General features: G+C 44.1%; 1 protein-coding gene across 5 annotated transcripts in view; it reads left to right on the top strand.

Moving 5' to 3' along the window:
- LOC132490793 (kalirin) overlaps positions 1-21,673 on the top strand; it is a 467,387-nt gene that overhangs the window by 298,923 nt on the left and 146,791 nt on the right. For all 5 annotated transcript variants that reach the window (XM_060099427.1, XM_060099424.1, XM_060099423.1 and 2 more), the window contains exon 10: positions 5,904-6,026. In XM_060099427.1, coding sequence (XP_059955410.1) covers positions 5,904-6,026 — 123 coding nt within the window. The remainder of the gene's footprint in view (positions 1-5,903; positions 6,027-21,673) is intronic.

Here is a 21,673-nt window from a genome sequence, read left to right as displayed (position 1 = left end):
TGGAATAAACACAATTAGATGAGGAAGAAAGGGGGTGATTAGGGAATTATGCATAATGGCTGTTAGATTGGCTCCCAGATCCGGTTCAGGATGTGAGTGTCTCTCTTGGAAAAGGCTGTTCTGGGAAAGGACTAATTCCGGTTGAAAAGTTGGGGCATGAGAAAGGAGAAAGAGCTTTACACGTTGTTTGCAAGACTGCCTGCCTGCCTTCGTGGGGAGGAGTCCCAGGCTGACCAGGGCTGTTGTTTCCAGTGATGGGGCAAAGATCAGGCCTCCTACTGAATGTGCTGGCACAGCTTCTCCCAAGACAGTAGGCAGCCGTATTTGCACTTGACAACTCATGGCTATAAACATTCATTGAGTATCTTCTGAGTGTGCGGTGCTGATGGGGACACTGGGGGCAGGCGAGGGATGAAAGGGCAGGATACAATGGTGAAAACCCCATACTTCTTCAGGAGCTACCTACCTGCCAAGTGGGGCAGTGGAGAGAGGGTGGATCCACACAAAGGGAGAACTTTGAATGCAGGCTGTGAGAGGTACTAAGAGTTACCTATCTAGGGAGTACGGAGCTGGAGACATTCACCCCAAAGTTGTGTGTTGGGGCAATGAGTTTTGAGTTGAGTTGAGTTCAACATATCTCACGCAAACCCCTCTGTGCTGAGTACCATGCTGTGTCCAGGAATCACAGGGAGGTCAGAGTCTAGTGGGAGAGACCAGCCTGTGGGCAATAATTGTGGTTTGAACAGAACAGAGAAGAGTGACACCACCCCAGCCTGAGTGGATTGTTAAAGAGAAAAGGCTTTCCAAAAGTAGAGTTTGAGATGGCACTTAAAAGATGAGTAAGAAGGAGCCTGGGAAGTGGATATAGGGAGAAAAAAGAGATGGACATTTCAAGTGAAGTGAAAAATAGTAAGAACAAAACTCAGGAGGTGAGAAGCAGTTTTGGGGGGTGTTGAGAGGTGGGGCAGGAACTCATTGGAGGTGGGGTTGGGAGGGGTGGACCTGTTGCAGAGGACTTTGCATGTCAGGTTAAGGGGCCCCTCAAAAACTATACCCCAGTGAAATGCCTTCAAGAATGCAAGGTTTAACTCCATGTAAGCCTAATTTATATTCTTCAGGTGGATTTTGTGTCCCAAACTTTTTTTTTTATCATTAGGATCTGGCTATATTAGAAATTCATAATTTATTTTTAAACCTTAGTGTATAAAATTACTCCTTTGAAATTAAAGGCACATCTTGCCAGAATGAGATTGACAGCTCTCACTGGGTGCTACTTCCCACTCAAGTTCAGAGGCACACCTGTCATTTATCAAAACCAGAGTGTGAGGGCTTCCCTGGTGGCGCAGTGGTTGCGAGTCCGCCTGCCGATGCAGGGGACATGGGTTCGTGCCCCGGTCTGGGAAGATCCCACATGCCGCGGAGCGACGGGGCCCGTGAGCCATGGCCTCTGAGCCTGCGCGTCCGGAGCCTGTGCTCCACAACGGGAGAGGCCACAACAGTGAGAGGCCCGCGTACCGCATAAAAAAAAAAAAAAAAAAAAAAAAAAAACAGAGTGTGAGTATGAAAATTGAAAGAAAACTTAACCAAAAAATCTGTCATCTTTGTGCTATCCCTTGTGACTCACTTGCTTCTGTACCAGTGACAAGTTCCTCTTCCTGGGGGTCAGGCTTCCACCTGCCTCTGCATCACCCCCAGGCCCCATCACCAAATCCTGGCTGTTCTCTCCCCTAAATATTACTGAAACCTGTCTCTCCACGGACACTGCCACTGGCCTCGCCTGAGCCACCATCGCCTCGTGAGGATTTCCGCAGGAACCTCCTGTTTTCCTACCTCTGTTCCTGTCTTCCAACAACTGATTCTCCACAAAGCGGTCAGAGCAATAATTTTTAAATGCAGATCTGATGGTGTCTTTCTCCTCCTTCAGCCCTTCAGTGGCTCTTAGGCTAACACTGGAGTCAGACTCAGCACACCAGGGCTCAGCTCTACCTGGTGCCTGCCGCCTCGGGGCGCATTTCCTACGTACACCTGCTCACACCAGGCTGGTCTTTTCAATTCCTAATTTGGTTAAGTCCCACTGTCTCTCAGGCCTCACTTCTTCAGAGTGGGCTTCGCTGACCGTTGGCACTTTTCACCCTGGCAATTAATGATGAATTGTGTGATTTCATATCTAGTGCTCGTTACCCACCTAGACTGAGTTCCTGGAGTCAGGGCCGAGCCTGCCTTGTTTAATCCTGCACGCTGTGCTGTCCTAGTGCCTGGTGCTAGGCCACCATGAGGCTAATAATAAATATCTATTTGAATATGTGAATAGTCGTAGCCCACACGTGCGTCTCTGCATCCTGAAGACTCTTCCTTCAGACAAAAACAAAAGGAAAAAACCTATCGTTGGAAACACTTAAATACCAATTCAAAGCCATCAATAGGTATGATTAACTATCATCCTGTACTATCCTAACTACAACTGATAATTGACTATTTTAAATAAGATCTTATAGATGAGAGAAATTACATAGGGACCAGCTAATAAGGGGTACCTTGATCGGTGCTTACACTTTGATAGGGTCCAGGGTAAGGCTAGAAACTCAATTTATTCTTCAACCAGTGATGTTCAGATTCTGGGACTCACCAGACTTCCGATGATGCACATTAGTTTACAGAGTGTCACGTAATTGTCAGGCACCACTGGTGTCTGTTCAGAAGCACATTTCTCTGCTGTGCAGTCCACGTAGGAAGCTGGATTGTATTCCCAGGGTTGGGAGGCATGAAATCAAAGGTCAAGAGAGCATATGGCCTAAGTATTTGTACCAGGCCATGCTGGCTCTAAAAGAACTCTCTGAAATAAAATTGTCAGAAATCAACATTTTGAACAGTGCATCATATATTGATTCCGTTTCTCTGTCCTCAGATGCTTTTTCCGTCTCTATATATTACTAAAGTAATCTTGTTCACGTCCTAAATCATTTGCTTTTGTTTTGTTAACTTGATTTCCCTGCAGTCCCTGACCCCGCATTGAGGTTGCATGTGTTTTCCCCACAGCTCCAGTTCTAATGGCAGAAGCTGTACCAAATGGAGGCAATGTAACCTCACACAGCAAAGTTATGTTTAAACTAAGTAAAAGCCTCTCAAATATGAAATAGATTTTTAAGTGGTTAAGGTAGAGCTGATTAAGTAAACTGTCACTAACTGAAAACGAATTGACATTTTAAAGAAAGCAAAATAAACAGGAAACAAATTGCTTTTTAAAAAAAGTTTAAAAGTTGTGAAAGCACCCCCAGAGAGTATAAAAGCTAACCATTTGTAAACTAGTAGATGAAAAACATTTCTCTCTAACCAATTTGCTTTAGAATATTATTTAGAATATTTATTAAATCTAGAGATTAAAAATGAAAAGGAATAAAATAAAATTCATGAAAAAAAGTGCCAGACAAGCAAGTCACACTTAACTGCTCAAAAAAAATTTTTTTTAATTGTAACCTGAAAATACATCATAAATTCCAAAGCACTCATGAAAAGCTGTAAGACAGCTCCTGTGTATATAAAAATTATCTCCAAGCTTCAATTCATTCTCAAAAGGGGATTAATAGGGCTTCCCTGATGGCACAGTGGTTGAGAGTCTGCCTGCCGATGCAGGGGACACGGGTTTGTGCCCCGGTCCAGGAAGATCCCACATGCCGTGGAGCGGCTGGGCCCGTGAGCCATGGCTGCTGAGCCTGCACGTCCAGAGCCTGTGCTCCGCAGCGGGAGAGGCCACAACAGTGAGAGGCCCGCATACCGCAAAAAAAAAGGCGGGGGGGGGATTAATAAAAGTTTAAATATGCATAAAAATTATAAAACTACGCTATCCATGGTACACAATATATGAGAAACTTTGTGACTAGAAATGTTTGTCTTTGACCTTGCATGCTGACACCCATCATCACTGTCCGGTATAGAATGGGATCACATTGTGGCAAATCAGGTAAAAATGCACTCTCCTGACTTTTGTTGCTGAAATATCACCATAAGTAACTCAAGAGAAAAGTAGGCTCTTCTTTATTCTAAGAAAAGAATATCTAAACTTCCTTTCAGTGCTGCCTTTCAGAGTTTGCAAAAGGTAAAAATTCAGTTCACTTACTACTGCAATTTCTTTTTACAGATGTGCCTCCAGAATATTAAAAAAAATTGCCAGAATTTGTTAAAGTGTTTAAAACCTTTTTAAAATTGAAGTATAGTTGATTTATAATATTGTGTTAGTTTCAGGTGTACAGCAAAGTGATTCAGTTATATATATGTATTTTCAGATTATTTTCCATTACTGGTTATTACAAGATATTGAATATAGTTCCATGTGTTATATAGTAAATCCTTGATGCTAAAGTGCTTAAAATCTTTACACTAATGTTTAGATAAAGTCACTTTTGCAAAAGCCTTCTTTTTTTCTTCATTTTAGTGGACAGTTACCTGACCTGGCTTTGTACCATGCATTTTTGTTAAACCTCATTTTTATGTTCATATGTGCATTTCTCTAACCAATACCATCTTGGTATGGCTTTATGATACTGCCACCTAAGACTTTGAAAGCTTCCATACTTTTTACAATTGCAGGCATAAATTTATCTCAAATGTCAGAGGAAGTGAAGCTAAAGGCTAAATTCCGTAGAAACAGAACTCTCATGTCTGCAGTCCAGGCAATGATTTGGTCTCTCTGCTTGCCACAGGGCAATCTGTAGAAAAAGCAGAATTAAAGTGCCCTTTTAAACAGGGCTAGTTCATCTAAATCATTTTCCCAAAAGTCATTCTACAATCTGAGAAAGCTAGTACCTCATTAATCAAATGTTTAGTTGACGTTTACTATAGTAGGAATAGAGTGGGCTTAGTTGAGTCTTGGCAGGATCAGCAACAGGTGTGTCTGTGCTGTAATTCTGATTCAATTGTGGCCATCTGATTTAGCGAGTGCCAACCCCTCAGGGCCCAAATGAACTGCTTCCCTTCTCCCTGGGAGGCACACATTTTTGTTGGGTTATGTGAGCAAATGCAAAATGGGCTAAAGGCTTTGATCCTCCCTACATTTCGAGGCGTTTACTAAGGGCTTTCCACTCCCCCGTCAAGTACCCCTCAGGACAACATATTTTCTCACCTTCTAGGCATCGCCTGACTCATCCCTCTACTGCTCCAGCCACCTCTTTTCTAGCTTCTCACAACTCTGAGGAAAATATCTTGAGGCCAAATCACTAGACCTTAAGCCTGGAGAGCATGGAGTCTCTACTGCTACCCAAGAGCATCATAGATACTAAAGACCTTACTTTATTTTGTTGGTTGGTTGGTTGGTTGATGTTGATTGGAGGAGAAAGGTGGAAAGAAGCCAGAGAGGGCAGTTGTCCTGGTGATCAGCTCTCTTGAGCGTAGCTCCCGTTAGGGACTGACTGCTCTGGACTTGACTCCCAAGATTAGGAAGGGAGTCCCAGGAGAACAATGAGGTAGGATCCCCATGACTTGATGCCACTGCCATGAGCATTTTTATGGTGCAGTGAGTGCCAAGGAACTGCCCTGACCTGACACTGCTTAATTTCCTGCAAATGTGTCTGACTTTATATGGTTGGAGTCAAAGTAGTGAGAGGGTTAAACTGTGCCTGGCGGTCTGTGTAACTTGTTTAAAATAATGGGCTAATTAAGGCTGAGAAAACTGAGAAAGTGATGAGGGGATATTCTGGAGATCAAAGAGGAAGAGCTGAACTTAGTTAAGGGTGGGATTGTTGTATTGCCAATGACAGTAATGAAATCCCTGTGTCCACCGTGGATTGAACATTTACGCCTGGACTGCTGCTTTCTGACTGGGACGGGGACTCTAATAGCCTAACAGTCACACATGTTGTCACGTGTCTTTTGCCAAGAAGTCATTGTTTCTGTCTTCCTTCTCTGACTAGGTGTTAGACTGGATTGAAAACCACGGCGAGGCCTTTCTCAGCAAGCATACAGGGGTCGGGAAGTCTTTGCATCGAGCCCGGGCCCTGCAGAAGAGGCACGATGACTTTGAAGAGGTGGCTCAGGTGAGATGCTGTGTATGGTTGTATGCGTGTGTGGAGCAGTGAGGGAGACCAGGGCTGTGGCTTTGGTGTTTGGTGGGGCATGTTGGGTGGATAGCCCATGGCTTCTGGGCTGCCTTCCCGCCTGATGCAAGGAGACCCTTGTCTGCTCTAGGATCACTAGGTGAGTGGTAAATTAGTATTCTGTCAACTGTAATCAGTTGCAGTAGAATGAGTAAAGCAGGGAAGGGGCAGCTGGGAAAGGTGTCACTAAGGGATGGAGAGGTGGATGCTGCCAGAGTAGTGAGGGTGACAAAGCTAGAGTTTTCCACATCACGGCTTTAGCCAGGGCTGGCTCTGATTCCATTACATAGGCAGCCCTCAGTGGGGGAGTCCTGCTGGGCATTGTCCAGAGCCCCAACCTCACCCGGGGAGGTGACCAGCCCCAGACAGATGTGAGCTGTGGGTGTGAAAGGAGAGGGCCTGCCAAGAGCCAAAGGAATCTGCTGGCGGACAGGAAGTAGTGGGAGCAGACCAGGGCTGCTCCCCATCCCTAGGGGAGCTGCAAGGGATGCTGGAGGGTGAGAGGCCTGACGGAACCAGAGAGACTGTGTCAGCAGCAACCTGAACCTGCGGAGGCAGATAGATGAGACCCAACCTATGGGATAAAGAAAACCTCAAAGAAAACCTCTGTGCACTGTTGGTTGGAATGTAAAATGGTGCAGCCACTGTTAAAAACTGTATGGCAGGGCTTCCCTGGAGGCACAGTGGTTGAGAGTCCGCCTGCCGATGCAGGGGACATGGGTTCATGCCCCGGTCCGGGAAGATCCCACATGCCACGGAGCACCTGGGCCTGTGAGCCATGGCCACTGAGCCTGCGCGTCCGGAGCCTGTGCTCCGCAACGGGAGAGGCCACAGCAGCGAGAGGCCCGCGTACCACAAAAACAAAAACAAAACAGTATGGCAGTTCCTCAAAATATTAAGCATAGAATTACCATATGATTCAGCAATCCCACTTCTGAGTATATACCCAAAAGAATTAAGAGCAAGGATGCGAAAAGATATTTGCACACCCATGTTCAAGCAGCATTTTTCACAGTAACCTAAAGGTGGAAGCAACCTAAGTGTCCATCAACAGATGAATAGATAAACCAAATATGGTATATACACATAATGGAATATTATTTGGTCTTAAAAAGTAAGGAAGTATGACACATGCTACAGCATGGATGAACCTTGAAGATACTATGCTATGTGAAATGTCAGTCACAAAAGGACAAATATCATATGAGTCCACTTACATGAAGTACCTAAAGTAGTCAAATTTATGGAGATAGGAGGTAGAAGGGTGGTTGCCAAGTGCTGATGGGGAGTTATTATTTAGTGGGTGCAGAGTTTCAGTTTTGCAAGGTAGAGATTTTTGGAGATGGATGGTGGTGATGGTTGCACAACAGGGTGACTCAGTGCCCCTGAACTTTTAAGTTTTCTGTTAATGTTTATTTTACCACGACCACCAGTACCACCACCATAAGAACAAAAACCAGCCTCATAGCCACACAGGGATCTTTTACAGCATGAGCTGGACTATGCCAACATGATACAGACACAGGCCCAATGTGCCTCTGGTGGACAAGATGTATTACAGACCCAAAATATCTGGGTGGCCAGGCATTCTGGTGCCTGTCCAGTCTGTTAGGGGGCAAAGGATGGAAGAGGGTCATCCAGACTCCCTGCCTGCTGAGAGTGGGCATTGTGGTACCTGGGACCATCTGTTGGAATAGAGCCATCCCATAGCTTTGGTGCCCCTGCCTTCTGGCTGTCCTGTGGTTCAGCCCTCCTCACTTGGGGAGGACATCCCCAGAGCCACCCACCGCCCTGATCCAGCCCACTCCTCCTTGCTCACTTACTGCTGTGGCCTCATAGGCAATGCCAGCTGTGGTCATAGGCCCATGAGGGGGCTGTCGTTTTTGTGTGTTGTTACAACCAAACAAGCCTCGTGGCCTCCCCAACCTCAACCTCATTTCTCCCAGTTGCTCCTCCACCTTCTCGCTGGTGCCTGATATGCCCTTCCCATGGGACAGTGCCTTTCAGTTAGTGCCAGAGACACATTAACTTAAATTCATACTAAAGAAAGAATGGACACATTTTTGAGAGCTTATGGGCCTATTAAGTATTTTATCTCCCACCAACCCTGAACGATAGACAGTATCAGCTTTGTTTTATAGAAGACGACACTAAGGATCAGAAAGTCCTTCAGTGCCTTTGTCATCTAGCTTGTCGGTGGTTCTGTGGAGATTTCAACCCAGGTGTGAGTCCAGACTCGTGTTCTCACCCTAACCCCATGCTGTCCCTCCTTACTGAGGTGGAGGAATTGGGTGTAAAATTCATTACCAGTGTCCTCATGGACAGTACAGGGCAAAGAGCAAGAATGGGGTAGGGGAGGCTTCTCCTGTCACAGGCATTATTTCCCCTGGTCCTGCCAATGAGTCATCTTTTGATATAATCCACTTGTCTCTGCCTCTGCTTCCTGATAAGACTGTGTCATTATGAGAGAGAAGAGAGTGTACCTTCCAAAAGCCTCCTGCTTTTAGGAGGTTTGCGGAGGATGCAGACCACAAAGGGAACACCTCAGTGAAGGGCCATGAGATCACTGCATCATTCTCCTGTAGATACGCCTCTAGAGATGGGTCTCATAGTCTGGAAATGAATCCTGTCTTGTTCCCTCATCCCTATTCTGGGGAAGGGTGTGGGCAGGGGAGCTGCCTAGCATCCTGGAATTGGTAGTCCACATAGGAGAACCACCTCCAACCATAGCCAAGGCAGGTGAGTGGCCAGCAGCCACTTGCCTCAGCCCTGCTTTTTTCTGTGCAGTGTGACCATCACGCTCAGGTACTGAGAAAGGGGGCAACCGAGGCAGGAAAGGGCGCTCTTTTTCCTGCTTCTCTCCTCACTAGGTGAGGGCCACTGGGGGGAGAGAAGTGAATTTAGTCAGGAATTGGATAATTCTTGAGTTCGTCAGAGATCAGTGACACACAGTGAAAGAATTAGAAACCTGTTCCTGGTTGTTGTGGGCTGCTGCTTGTGAGATACAGTCAGGAAGGGCATCACACATAGGGTGAAGGAGGAGACTGGGGGCCGCTGGTCAGCAGCACTGCGCAGGGTCATGATTCCGTGAAGGAGCCTCTTTCAGCTTTGTGACCGTATGATTCTTTGACCTGAGGCTGGTAGGACAAGGGAACTCTGAGCTCCCATTCTCTGCATTCAGATTTTAAGAATTGTCTTGAATCAAAGTAGGAAGAGAGCTGTTTCATCTGTCACCACTGGACATGTGCCCTTCTTAAGGGAAGAGCAGAGAAATGGCTACCCGTGGGGAGGGGTCCAGGGGCAGCATAAAGGCCCTGAACGAACACCTCTCCACTCTTGGGATAGTGGGGGCGCCTTTGATTCTAACCATTGGTTACTCTTTGGAGTAAAGACATTTAAGGCAGTCCTTAAAATAAATACAGGGCTTCCCTGGTGGCGCAGTGGTTGAGAGTCTGCCTGCTGATGCAGGGGACACGGGTTCATGCCCCGGTCTGGGAGGATCCCACATGCCGTGGAGCAGCTGGGCCCGTGAGCCATGGCCGCTGAGCCTGCACGTCCGGAGCCTGTGCTCCGCAACAGTGAGAGGCCCGCGTACCACAAAAAAAAAACCCAAAAAACAAAAAACAAATGATACCTGTGAAGAATGAATGTAGCAATTCATTATCTGTCATTAAACTTTAACTTAAATCTTGTGTTGATTAGCTCTTGAACACGTTTTAAATTCTTCAACTATCATTTGAAGGAAATGAATAAATATTTATGATCCTCCCTTCATCCTGCAGATGGCACTCTTTGAATAGCCTACCTAGAAGCCGAGCTGCGTGAGGAAAGGAGCCTCAGTCATGACAGCCTGACAGGCAGGTGGTGAGGGGCCAGGGCCAGGGGATGCACCAAGGGGCTGTCTCTACAGGTCTTTCTAGTCTAAGCTGCTGAGATTGTCCATGCTCAAATAGAAGAGCTGGGGACCAGTGGGAACCCCTGCTGCTCCAGATAGATACTTGACTCAAGTTGCCTATAAACTCATCAAATGACTCAGGCCATAGCGTAAATCAGATTTAAAAAAAAACACTTATTACTTATATATACATATATACATACATGTATATATATTATATATATATATATATATATATATATATATATATATATAGTGTGTGTGTGTGTGTGTGTTGCATGTTAGCTGTCATTGGGAGTATGAACAGGCATAGGGATGGAATTGCTACCCCTAAGAGCATAGCTTTCAGGGGATGGATGCATCCATATCTGCCCAAGAGGTAGAGTGGGCAGTGGTACTGACATTTTGTCCCGAGATATTTGCTGTGACTCAGTAGGGGAGTACTCAAGTGCCTGTGGTTTAGAGAGCAGCTGTGCCTGCTGTTAGTGGTCTGCTTTATGACCTCATTATCTGAAATGCCAGACTCTCTGTACGCTAGTTTAGTCAAAAGAGCAAACATTTACATTCAAATATATATTATTTAAAATCTCAAAGCACCAAGTCACATTTAAGCAGCTAAGCATCAGTGTAACATTTTTGAAAGAACAGACCAATCAAAGAAAGATTTAAAGAAATATAAAAACAGGGGCACAATTAAGTACTTCATTCAATAATCTCTAGTTAGTTATTTCTCTAGCTGACCCTTGCTTTTTCTTCAAACTTAAATAGAATACATTAAAAAAAAAACCTCATTCTGAGCCTTGGGGACAAAATAGGCAAAAAATGGAAGGGAAACATTTTAGTGGACCCATCAGTGACCTTGCCCATTAAAGATATTCAAAGTGTAATCAGCTAACCTACCAGAGTACTAAGGGTGACTAGAATAGGGTAATCCATAGAGATGGAAAGCCTCTGCCCACAGAGTTGGACAGTTCATTAAGTTTCCATGTCCCATCAAGCCTCTGTGTTGGGCACTGTGGAAAATGAAAGAGATGCACAGTTTCTGTCTTGAGGAACTCACAGTCTAATGAAAAACATGCAGCCAGAGTATTCTAAACCTCTAAGAAATCCCACAATAAGAGAGGAGACATAATCTTTACTCTTTTAAGGTTTTCAAGGAGTGCATCTAGTGAAACCAAGATAAACCCTTAGTTCATTTGGTGATCAAAAAAAAAAACACCTGCCTTGAGGTAGTATAGTGACCTTTAGAGTAAGTTCCATCTTTCTTTTCATGCCTGAGATGGTGGCCAAGTATAGCAGCTGCAAATGCAAGCAGAAGGGAGAGGGGGGAAAGATTAAACAGGTACTTTTCCACACTCCAGTTTCTTTTTTCACATTCTATTTTTTTAATATCTTTATTGGAGTATAATTGCTTTACAGTGGTGTGCTGGTTGCTGCTGTATAACAAAGTGAATCAGCTATACGTATACATACATCCCCATATCTCCTCCCTCCTGTGTCTTCTATCCTCCCCAGTTTCTTAGAGATGATGAAAGGTTCTTAGGCAGGATGAAAAAAGATAGAAAGAAAGCCAGGAAAATGCTGATAAATTAATGTCATGAAGTGGGCAAGTGGAAGAATGTGAAATGGCAGAGAAATGAAGGACAGTCTTACCCTTTGGATGTTGCCTGGCACTCTTCCCATTGGGGTGGACTCAGGACATTCCTTCCACAAAGCACTTAGGGAGAAGTTACTGGCATGAGCTGATGGGAGGGGTCTTGTGACCACTGTCAGGAAGAAGAAAGATATTTTATATGGTGGTTAATTCCCAAACAAGGGTTTTGAAGGTCACATTATATACACTTGATGTGGAAAATTGAGAAGGGGTCGGAGCCAATATCCAAGATATTATAGAAAGCCTGCCAAGAACTTCTTATCAAGACAATGAATTGTCCCCCCACTTTTGTTGCTTCCTGTGTGGAACAAATGGCAAACTCAGAAGAAACTGGGACTGTATTCCTAATGACTTTAAAGTTCTGGGTAGCACACTGAAAGATTCGAAAGCACAGGTGGTGTATTTATCTCTTGTTCCGTGTGATGGCAGTGACTATGGAAAAGAAGGGAGGCTGAGAAACAAATGGCTACTTGTGTAGATGGTGTTTTAAAAAGTCTTCTGGACTATATCCTACGGAGCCAGGGTGATATACTTCTGGAAAGGGACAGAGTGCATCTTGTAAAGATTGGGAAGGATGTGCTTTGGCAGAAAGCCTTGTTGATCTGTCTAGAAGGATTTAAGCAAATTTTGAAGTAGAAGGAGAAAATTACCCCAGTAAAGCCAAAAGCAGACATGTGAGGCCCACGGGTGACACAGAAAGAAACATCTTCTGAAGGAAATGCCCTTAGGTCAACTTAGGTTAAAGAAAAATACCAAGAATACAGATTGCAAACAATATTTATAGCCTTATCTATATATCAACAAAAGGCATGTGTAACAAGTAAGGTACTTAAACTTTAACACAAGAAGATAAATATAAATATTCCTGAGATTTTAGGGTATTGAGCTCGTAAGTAAAAAATGGCAATTGAAGAAGATTGTCTGTTTAAAGGACTCGTTTAATAAGAGGGGTGAGGATATATAAGAAAGGTTCTCATCTATATGAGATCTACAAACCTGAGGGTAGTAAACAATATGGAGACATAATAGAGATTAAAGGAGAGCAAACAAAAAGCCATGATTGTGACTGGAGAGGACCATAATATCCTCCATCAAATGGAGGATATGGGAAATTCTGATATAATTTCAGTTCTGGTTCAGGGAAAACTCTGGTGGTTATGAGAGCCCTCAAATTTCCTGGCATCTCCTGTAAATTCTGTGACACCATAAATAAAACATCAATAAGTTGATGAGAGCAAAGTGTTCTACAATGTAGAGAGCGGATCATTGTAGAAAAGCTCAAAAGAGTATAGATTATGTCTAGACTCTCTCTCGAACCTTGACTTTTAGATAAAAGGGTTTAGACATTGCTCTTAGAACAAAGGAGAATAGTAAAGACCTTTGAGTGATGATGCAAATTAAAATATAATCTCTAAACCAGAGAAATAAGGATTTCTCTATATACTGTTTAGATCACATATAGAATACTGTGTCTAATTCTAGAAAATATATTTTCAAGAGGATATTGACAAACTATGCTATAATCGTTGGAAGGCTGCCAAAATAGTGAAGTTGAAGTAACTGGATATGTCCAATTCTGAGTAAATAATTTTTTTTAGGGAAGGGGAGGTGGGTTTGATAGTTGAAAGGTTCCTATGGAAGAGATAGGGTGGAAGGTATAGTGAAGCTAATTTTAGCTTAATTCATGTATCATTTCTAATACATGGTTGCTTTTTTTTGTTTTGTTTTGTTTTGTTTTGGGGTTTTTTTTTTTGCGGTACGCGGGCCTCTCACTGTTGTGGCCTCTCCCGTTGCGGAGCACAGGCTCCGGACGCGCAGGCTGAGCGGCCATGGCTCACGGGCCTAGCCGCTCCGCGGCATGTGGGATCTTCCCAGACCGGGGCACGAACCCATGTCCCCTGCATCGGCAGGCGGATTCTCAACCACTGCGCCACCAGGGAAGCCCATGGTTGCTTTTTTATGAGCTGTCCAAAACCAGAATGAAATATCTTGTGATGTAGTGTGCTTCTCATCATGGGAGGTTTTCCAGCAGAGGCAACCCTTTTTTCCCTAGGATATGTAAAAAGCTAAAAACAAACAAATAAATAAAAAGAAACCAAGACTACCTTTTCTGGACCCTGTTTCTCCTCCCCTTGAAAGCCCAAGTTCTTGAGAGAACAGTTTGTATTTGCATCTGCCCTTACTTCCTTACCTCCTAGATGCCCTTTGACCTCTGTCATTGGGCTTCTATTCTCTCTGGCCAACAGAGGTTAATCTTACCAAAGTCTCCACCTGAATGTTTCTTTTTGTTTGTTAAATCCAAAGGATACTTTTCAGATACTAATTGGTCTTCCTGAAGCATTTGACCCTGTCAACCACTTCCTCCTTTTTAAATTCACTTGTCCTCCGCCTGCCACGACACCTGGCTCTCTTGGTTTCTTTATGTCTTTCTGACTGGTCCTTCTTAGACTCTTCTCCTTTTTCCCCAGGATTTGTTCCCCAGACCTTCTCTTCTCATTTTATGATTTTATACTCTTTCCCACCCTCAACTTCCCCCCTACTCTGATGGCTTCCAAATCTGTGTCTCATCTCTGACCTTACCCCTGTGCTTCCTGTTCAAAAACACACTGGCTTTCTGGACACTTCCACTTTGACTTTTCAGAAGGTTCTCAAACCCAATGTGTCCAAAATGTATTTGATCATCTCCTGCCCCTTCCAGGTGTGCTCTTCCCCCTGTATTCCCTGTGCTGGTGAAGAGCACCAACCACCTGCTTCAGCCAGAAACTTGGGAGTCATTCTTAACTCTCACCCCTCATGAGCCCTTCACAAAGTCCTACTGATTCTATGTCTTTAATATGTCCCCTTCCCCCCATCTTCATTGCCACTGCCCTAGAGCAGAGTCTCATTATCTCTTGATTGGAGTATTGCAATATCCTCCTGTTTTCCCTGACTCTAGTCATGGTCTCCTTAAATCCATGCCCAAATTGCTACCAGAGTGGTTTTCCTAAAATGCACATCTCATCATGCTACTCCATTTGTTATGGAACTCATAGGTGTTGTCCCATTGGGATAAAGGTCAAACTCTTGATATTATAAACCTTTAATGACCTGGCTGCTGACTTCTCTGGTTTTACCTTTTATCCCTCCTGTGCTCCCTCTGCCCAACTCAATAGTCCTGTCTCCCAGAGTTACCTGAACATGTCATGCTCTCAAGTCTCAGTGCTGTCTCCTCTTTAATCCTTCCCAGGTCTTTAACTTTGACTACCCCAACCAACTTCTGTGCATCTTTGAACACTCATCTCAAGTATCGCCTCTTCAGGAAGCCTTCAGTGGCCTCCATGGCTTGGATTGAATACCCCTTTTCTAAGGCATCCACTTTTTCTGGTCACATCCCTATCAAGGTAGTTATCATGCAGTGTCATAATCAATTTTATGATGGCCTCACTCCCCAGCTATGACCTTCCTTAGAGCAGAAATTTTATTTTATTAGCCTTTTTATCCCAATGCCTAGCATGGTGAGCCTAACATGCAATTGGTGCTTGAAAAGTAAAGGAATGAATGGTATTCATTCCTTTGTTGGGTGGATATCAGGCCAGGTGATGTCTAAGGTCCTTTCCAACTCTAAGAATGATAAATGGAAGAGAGGTAGATTAGATGAATATTCATAACAACACAGGCCCCAGGAACATATAACCTGGGACCTAACCGAGAGCCATCTTCATGGAATTAGTAGGATTGCCCTCAGCTGGAGTTAGCATGGACAGCCCCAGTCCAGGATCTGGCACTTGGGAAGAAGCATCTTTGGAGCCAAATTTTGAGTGAGTTCTTTGGACTCTTCCATATTTTTTTAACAACAAAAACAAAAACAAAAACAAAAAAACCTAAAACATTATTTCAGATGAAATTATTTCCTGTGAATTGGTTTCATAGGAAACCAATGTTGACAACAGGGCATGGTAATCCTTACTCAGTTCATTTCCCCAGCCTCACTAAGTTTCCATGATTTAACGGCTGAGATAGTTATCATCACACTGTGCCTGACTGCTAGGGAGGCTTTAACCCTCTCCCTCTGTTAGTTGAAATGTGACGAAGTTCTTTTTCCCTTTCAAAAATTCTCCCGTGTTGGAAATGAATAAGATTTGTTCTTTTCAAGGGTATCTTAAAGGCAACAACAAAGGAAAAGGTAAATTAGACAAAAGAAGTATACCGATTTTATGTTAAGTATATTGATTTCAGTCCAAGACAACTCTAGTCATACTTTTTATTCAGTCTATCGTGTTCACTGATAGACATGTTTTCCTTCTCCCTGTTGAGGAGATCCTAATAACAACAGCAGTAATGATAATAACAGTAACACTTACTGAGGACTTTCTATGTGCCAGGCACTGTTCGCTTCATTCTCATAACATCCCATGAGTTAGGTATTGATATTCCCACTTACAGATAAGGAGTCGGAGGCAAAGAGGTGATATAATAGCTCAAGTTGGCAAAGCTAGTAAGGGATGGAACTGGGATTCAAACCCAGTAGTCTGGCTCCAGAGCCCAGGCTCTCAACTCCTTTGCCACAGAGTCTCTTGATCCACAAAAGCTTTGGATGTCTCTGGGATTGGGCCTGGCAGTGTCCTCAGTTTCACTCCAGAACCAGTTCCTAATCCTCTTTCTATGTGTGGATCCAGGTAGCCCCTCAGACAACCATGTGTTAGCACTGTGGCCACAGGACTGCTGAGTGACAGTCTTTCCCTTCTTGTGCCTAATAATTCCCTTGGACTCCAGGGTCACCTTCATGACCCTCTATGACATCTTCTTCATCTAAAAGCTCTGTGTGACCTCAGGGCTCTGGGAATTCTATGACTGCCTCTCATCTTTCTCTACCCATCCTCTGCCTTATCTGAAACATGTGTACCCACTATTGGTGACAGCTGGCTCTGTTCTCTGCTGGCGCTTGTCCTGTTTAACAATTAACTTGGCCAGTATCTAGCCTGAGTCTTCATTTCCATTTTCTAGCACAAAGTGGACTATACTTGGCCCAGCCCGGAATATTATTTTGTCTTTCTCTTTTTTTTTTGAAATTAATTTATTTATTTTTGGCTGCATTGGGTCTTGGTTGCTGCACATGGGCCTTGGTTGCTGCACATGGGCTTTCTCTAGTTGCGGTGAGCAGGGGCTACTCTTCGTTGCGGTGCGCGGGCTTCTCATTGCGGTGGCTTCTCTTGTTGCGGAGCACGGCCTCTAGGCGCGTGGGCTTCAGTAGTTGTGGCTCACGGGCTCTAGAGCGTGGGCTCAGTAGTTGTGGCACACGGGCTTAGTTGCTCCGCGGCATGTGGGATCTTCCCAGACCAGGGATCGAATATGTGTCCCCTGCATTGGCAGGCGGATTCTTAACCACTGCGCCACCAGGGAAGTCCTATTTTGTCTCTTTCTTTTTACCTTTTGCTAAGGTCAGGCCATCATTAATGAAACTTCCTTGTTTCCAGAACACATCTCCCTTGATAGCTGCACAAGCCTGTTTGAGACATCCCTCTCAGTTCCAATTTCCCTCTATTTGGACATATGATATAGTGAAGAAAAGTGTAGCATTTGCAGTCAATCTGTTCTTTCCTTTCGTTGGCCTTGGGCCCAGGGACAGTCAATTTCCCTGAGCCTCAGTGTCCTCTCTAAAATAGAGATGGTGACACCTCCCCCACAGAGTGATGTGAGGGTTAGAAATAACATGTAGAATGTGCCTAATAGAGAATTTGTTTCGTGGGAGGTGCCTGGTGAATGGTGGCCTCAGTGGCAGTAGTGGTGACCATGGGAGTGGTGGTGATGGGATACCTCTAAGCCTCACTCCCTGCCAGGATAGGTTATCAAGGACCATGCTGTCATCTCTCAAGCCTCAGCATGGTGTGGTCTGCCTAACTATGTTGGAAAGAGTAGGCTTGTCCTTTGAGATGCGCCAGGTGCCAAGTGGAAAGATCAGCTACAGGAACTAAGCTTGGCCCTCGGGTTAAGCATGCGGAAGAGGGTTCCATCCAATTTGACCAGTCAGAACCAAGGAAAGGCAATAGAGTAATGGTGCATCCTGCCTTGGGGTGGTAGGTAGGGGATACCCACTACTGGGCATCCAAGAGCCAATGTATTCACAGATGCAAGGAAAAGGATCAGTGGTTTACATTGAGAAGACTCTTAACAGATAGCAGACTTCAGTTCCTGGGCTGCAAATCAGAGGCAGAGTTCCAGGTAAGGAAGGGATAGGGATAAAAGTCTAATTATCAAATGTGGGCACCAGGGCAGGGCTGGATTAGCTGCCAGTGGGACCTGCTATGAAGGACTAATCTGTTGGTAAGACGTGTGATTCCATTTCTGTCATGAGACTGAAGCTGAACCTGCCATAAGGCCTCAGAAAAGGGGAAGGAAGGGGAGAGAGTCTGGGCACTGAGTGAGAGCAGTCTCCCTTCCAAAGGATTCTCTGATTCAGTGGGCCTGCTCACAGGGGTCCCAAGAATGTGGCCACTAGTTTCACAAGGTGTCAACATATTTACCTTGCACAATGAGAATAACACACCGGTGGGAAGAATAAAGTTGCTGACTCTCAGAGAGCACTGACGTGGTTTAGAAAGGAAACAAGGAAAGCTGTTCCAGAGGAAAGCTTCCTCATCTGCTGGTACTGATTCTGAAAGCAAACCATGTATTACCATGTCTTCCAATAATTAATTTCAACACAGGTCAACCTGCCCAGATTAAGAGAAACCAAATTGACTTCCTTTCTCTTCCATCTTCCTTTCATTTCTGTGACACTGTGCCCGCAGGGTGGGCCCCTGGAAGCCAGCACTGTCTAGCTGAAAGTAAGAGGGAGCAAGTGATGGATTTGCATATGGGGGGAATGTATGCAAATTCCACAATGAAAATATTTCTCCTGGATAAAAACATTTTGAAAAGTATTTGCAAGGTTTTAAACCTGTGCTGTAAACATGTAAGAATGATAATAACTGCCATTTATTGAATACATATCTTTATAAGAAAAAACTCATTTAATCCTTGAAACAACTCTGTGGAGAAGATTTTAATATTATCCTCAACTTCCAGATGAAAAATCAGGCCTAGAGAGTATCATTCAAGTGTAGGATGCAAGCTTTGAACCCAGTCTGACCCCAGAGCCCATGCTTCTAACTCACGTACCTTCAGAGTAATGGGGAAAACTGAGCTTATTCAACTCTCTTTTTGATTTTTTTTTTCCAAATGAAGTTTCTATTTTATTTTTATTTTTAAAAAATTTCTAATTACAAAACTACACATTTTCATTATATATGTGCAGATGAGCCAAAAAGGAACAAAAATAATCCACCCACTCAGTTGTCTGTCTTAACATTTGCTAATACTTTGGTGTTTATTCTTCCAGATATTTCTTTATTTATATGTATATGTATGTTGGTTGCCAACTTTTCTCACTTAATGATATATCCATGGTAATAGATATATATCTGCAGTGGTTTTTGTTTTTGTTTTGTTTTATTTTTTGCTGGTGAAATATTAAGACTTTTTACTCTTTCCCAGATTCTAGTAACTTATAATTATAGGCTGTTAAAAGCAGGTACAGTTACAAGTGGGTAAAGAGAAGCAAAATAAGCATTGAAAACAGAGGGCTGGGTTTAAGCCAAGCATTCAGAATCTTTTCCCAAGAGAAAGCTTCAGAGAATGGCAACTTACAAGTGCCCTCCCAAGCCTTTCCAGTGCCCCCATTGCAGGTGTATGTATATTAGAGGGATGTGAGGACCTTCTGAGCCCCTAAAACTGGCTGAGATGATGTTGGAGATGGTGATGGTGGAGGTGGTAGGTGGGTGGGGAGTACTTCAAAACAGTAGCATTTGTAGCCTCTCTCCTCCTCCCCATTCCTTCTTCCTTTCTCTCCTTCTTCTTTTCCTCCTCCTCTTTCCTTCATTTCTGTCCCATCTTCTCTTGGGAGATCCTTTCCTGAAATAGAGGCTCTAGTCAGGGTCCAGGATGCAGCACTTGGTTCTGGTCCAAGTGTGGTTTCATCTGGGCTGTGCTTTCTAGGACTCCTAAGAGCTCCGTGAGGCAAGTATGCCTTTGCTGTGGCGTTCGGGGTGATGGGCAAATCAGGAGTGTCTGGGCTGAAGGGTAAGGGCTTTTGAGAACTTGTGGGTGGAGGTGCCATGGGGACAGGTGATGAATACCAGGAACCAACACCTAAGAGTCCTGAGTGAAAGGGCTTCAGGCTATATATTACACAAACCAAAAAATAAACATACACCACCAACAAGAACAGCCCACCAAGCAGATGTATCCTTTTTCTCTGCCAATAAGCAACTGGAGGTATTTCATGAACCAGTTTTGTTTGGAATAAATTTTTAACAGGAGAAAAGCCCACTGCCAAGGTCTGACAGGAACAAAGCATCACATCTGAGTTATTCCACCTGGAAAGGCAGCCAGGTTTGGGGCAGAGAGAGCTGAGCTCTTGTGGTCTTCTGTGGGACCAGGTGACATCCAAGCCTTATCAGGATAGGTGCCTTTATTTGTCTTGGGATACACAAGGCAAATGCCCAGCCAGCCCAAGGCACTGACTGCCCTTTGGGTTTCAGTAGAGACTCGTGTAGCTATCCTACTATATTCTAGGAGCTGATAGCATTAGATATTGGCAACCTCAGCTGTAATTACGCATCTCCATGATGTTTCACCCTGTGGGCTATTTTGTCTGTTACATCTGAGCCTCAACAATGCCAGGTATGGTTTGAAATAGCTCTGGTGGACTTTAGTCCATCACATGCCTAGAATTTGAAAATAACTTCGAGGGAAGGGGGCAGTGAATAAGGCTAAAAAGGGAGCTCCAAATCCATGTGATAGACATGTCTCAGTTTTCTTCTTCTTCAGGAGTCTTGGACTCTGCCTAAAATTATAGACTCTTTAGTGTCTCGGGAATTCACAAGGTCAGTCTCATTTGCTTAAAAAAATATAGCTAAGGAAGAGAGGGTTATTTGGATGCAAAACTTGGGTCTGACCCAACTGCTGTACCTGTCACTCTGGTAAAAGTTTTACAAATTTATAAGGTTAGAAAGGTTGAGGTTTGAGGTTCACTCCAAGTAATTACATCCCATCATGGCTTCAGATGGTCAGATGATTTGGTACCAGATACCTTTGATAGATTCTCTCTATCAAAGAGAATAATTTTGATAATTTCCTAGATTCTCTCTTTCCTTACCCTATGCCTCATATGAAGGCCACTTCAGTCATTAAAGCCATAATCTTACCATCAATAAAATGAGAGTTACAGAGTCTTCCTCCCTTTTTCCTTGTGGGAGGCAACAAGATCCAGTAAGAAGAAGGATACAGGGATTGGAACACCTGGGTAGGAGGCCCAGAGCCACTCCATCTGTATGTACACGTCACCTAACCTCACCAAACTTCCTTTCTACATCTACAAAGTGGGAATAATGTTTATTCCATCATAGTTGAAGTAAGCATTAAATGAGATAATGTACTTAAAAGCACTATAAGTCTAGAGCACAGAGCAGATGTAAATTATCATTATTATTCCAGAGATATAGAGACAGTGGATGAGATCATGTCTGGAACATGCTTAGAAAAGAGGAGCGAAAGATATAGAGAAGATTGATGCTGTTGCCCCATACCGGGTGTTTCCCAAGAGAGAGAATGTGCTGACCAGTCTCGGAGTTTAACTGAACTCTTCAGAATTCTGACACTGTTTGAGAGCCAGATTCCCATGCATAGTAGGATTAGCCGGGAAACTTTCCACATTCTAAAGCTAAAGCTAGTGATTTAATGAGCCTTGTTCAGATGTTTATGTAAGTGTAGATCAGTGAGACTTTGGGGTCAGAGGTGGATTTTGGAAATGGAAATGGAAACAGCATGATGCTTTGTACGTAGAGTACTCTGACCACTTATCTTACATAAGACCTTCTGCCCAGAGAGAACAGGGAAGCCCTGCTCACAGCTCATACCCAGCCTTTCCAGAGAGCCCTGGGGGCCTACAGTGACTCTTCCAGCTACTTTCTTTGGGGTTCTGTGAAAGTATCCATGCCCTGCCAGACCCCACCTCCTGGC

The sequence above is a fragment of the Mesoplodon densirostris genome, chromosome 5 (genome assembly GCF_025265405.1).
Source record: "Mesoplodon densirostris isolate mMesDen1 chromosome 5, mMesDen1 primary haplotype, whole genome shotgun sequence".
Taxonomy (NCBI): domain Eukaryota; kingdom Metazoa; phylum Chordata; class Mammalia; order Artiodactyla; family Ziphiidae; genus Mesoplodon; species Mesoplodon densirostris.
The sequence above is the reverse complement of the archived record's forward strand: the minus strand, read 5'-3'. Positions and strand labels throughout refer to the sequence as shown.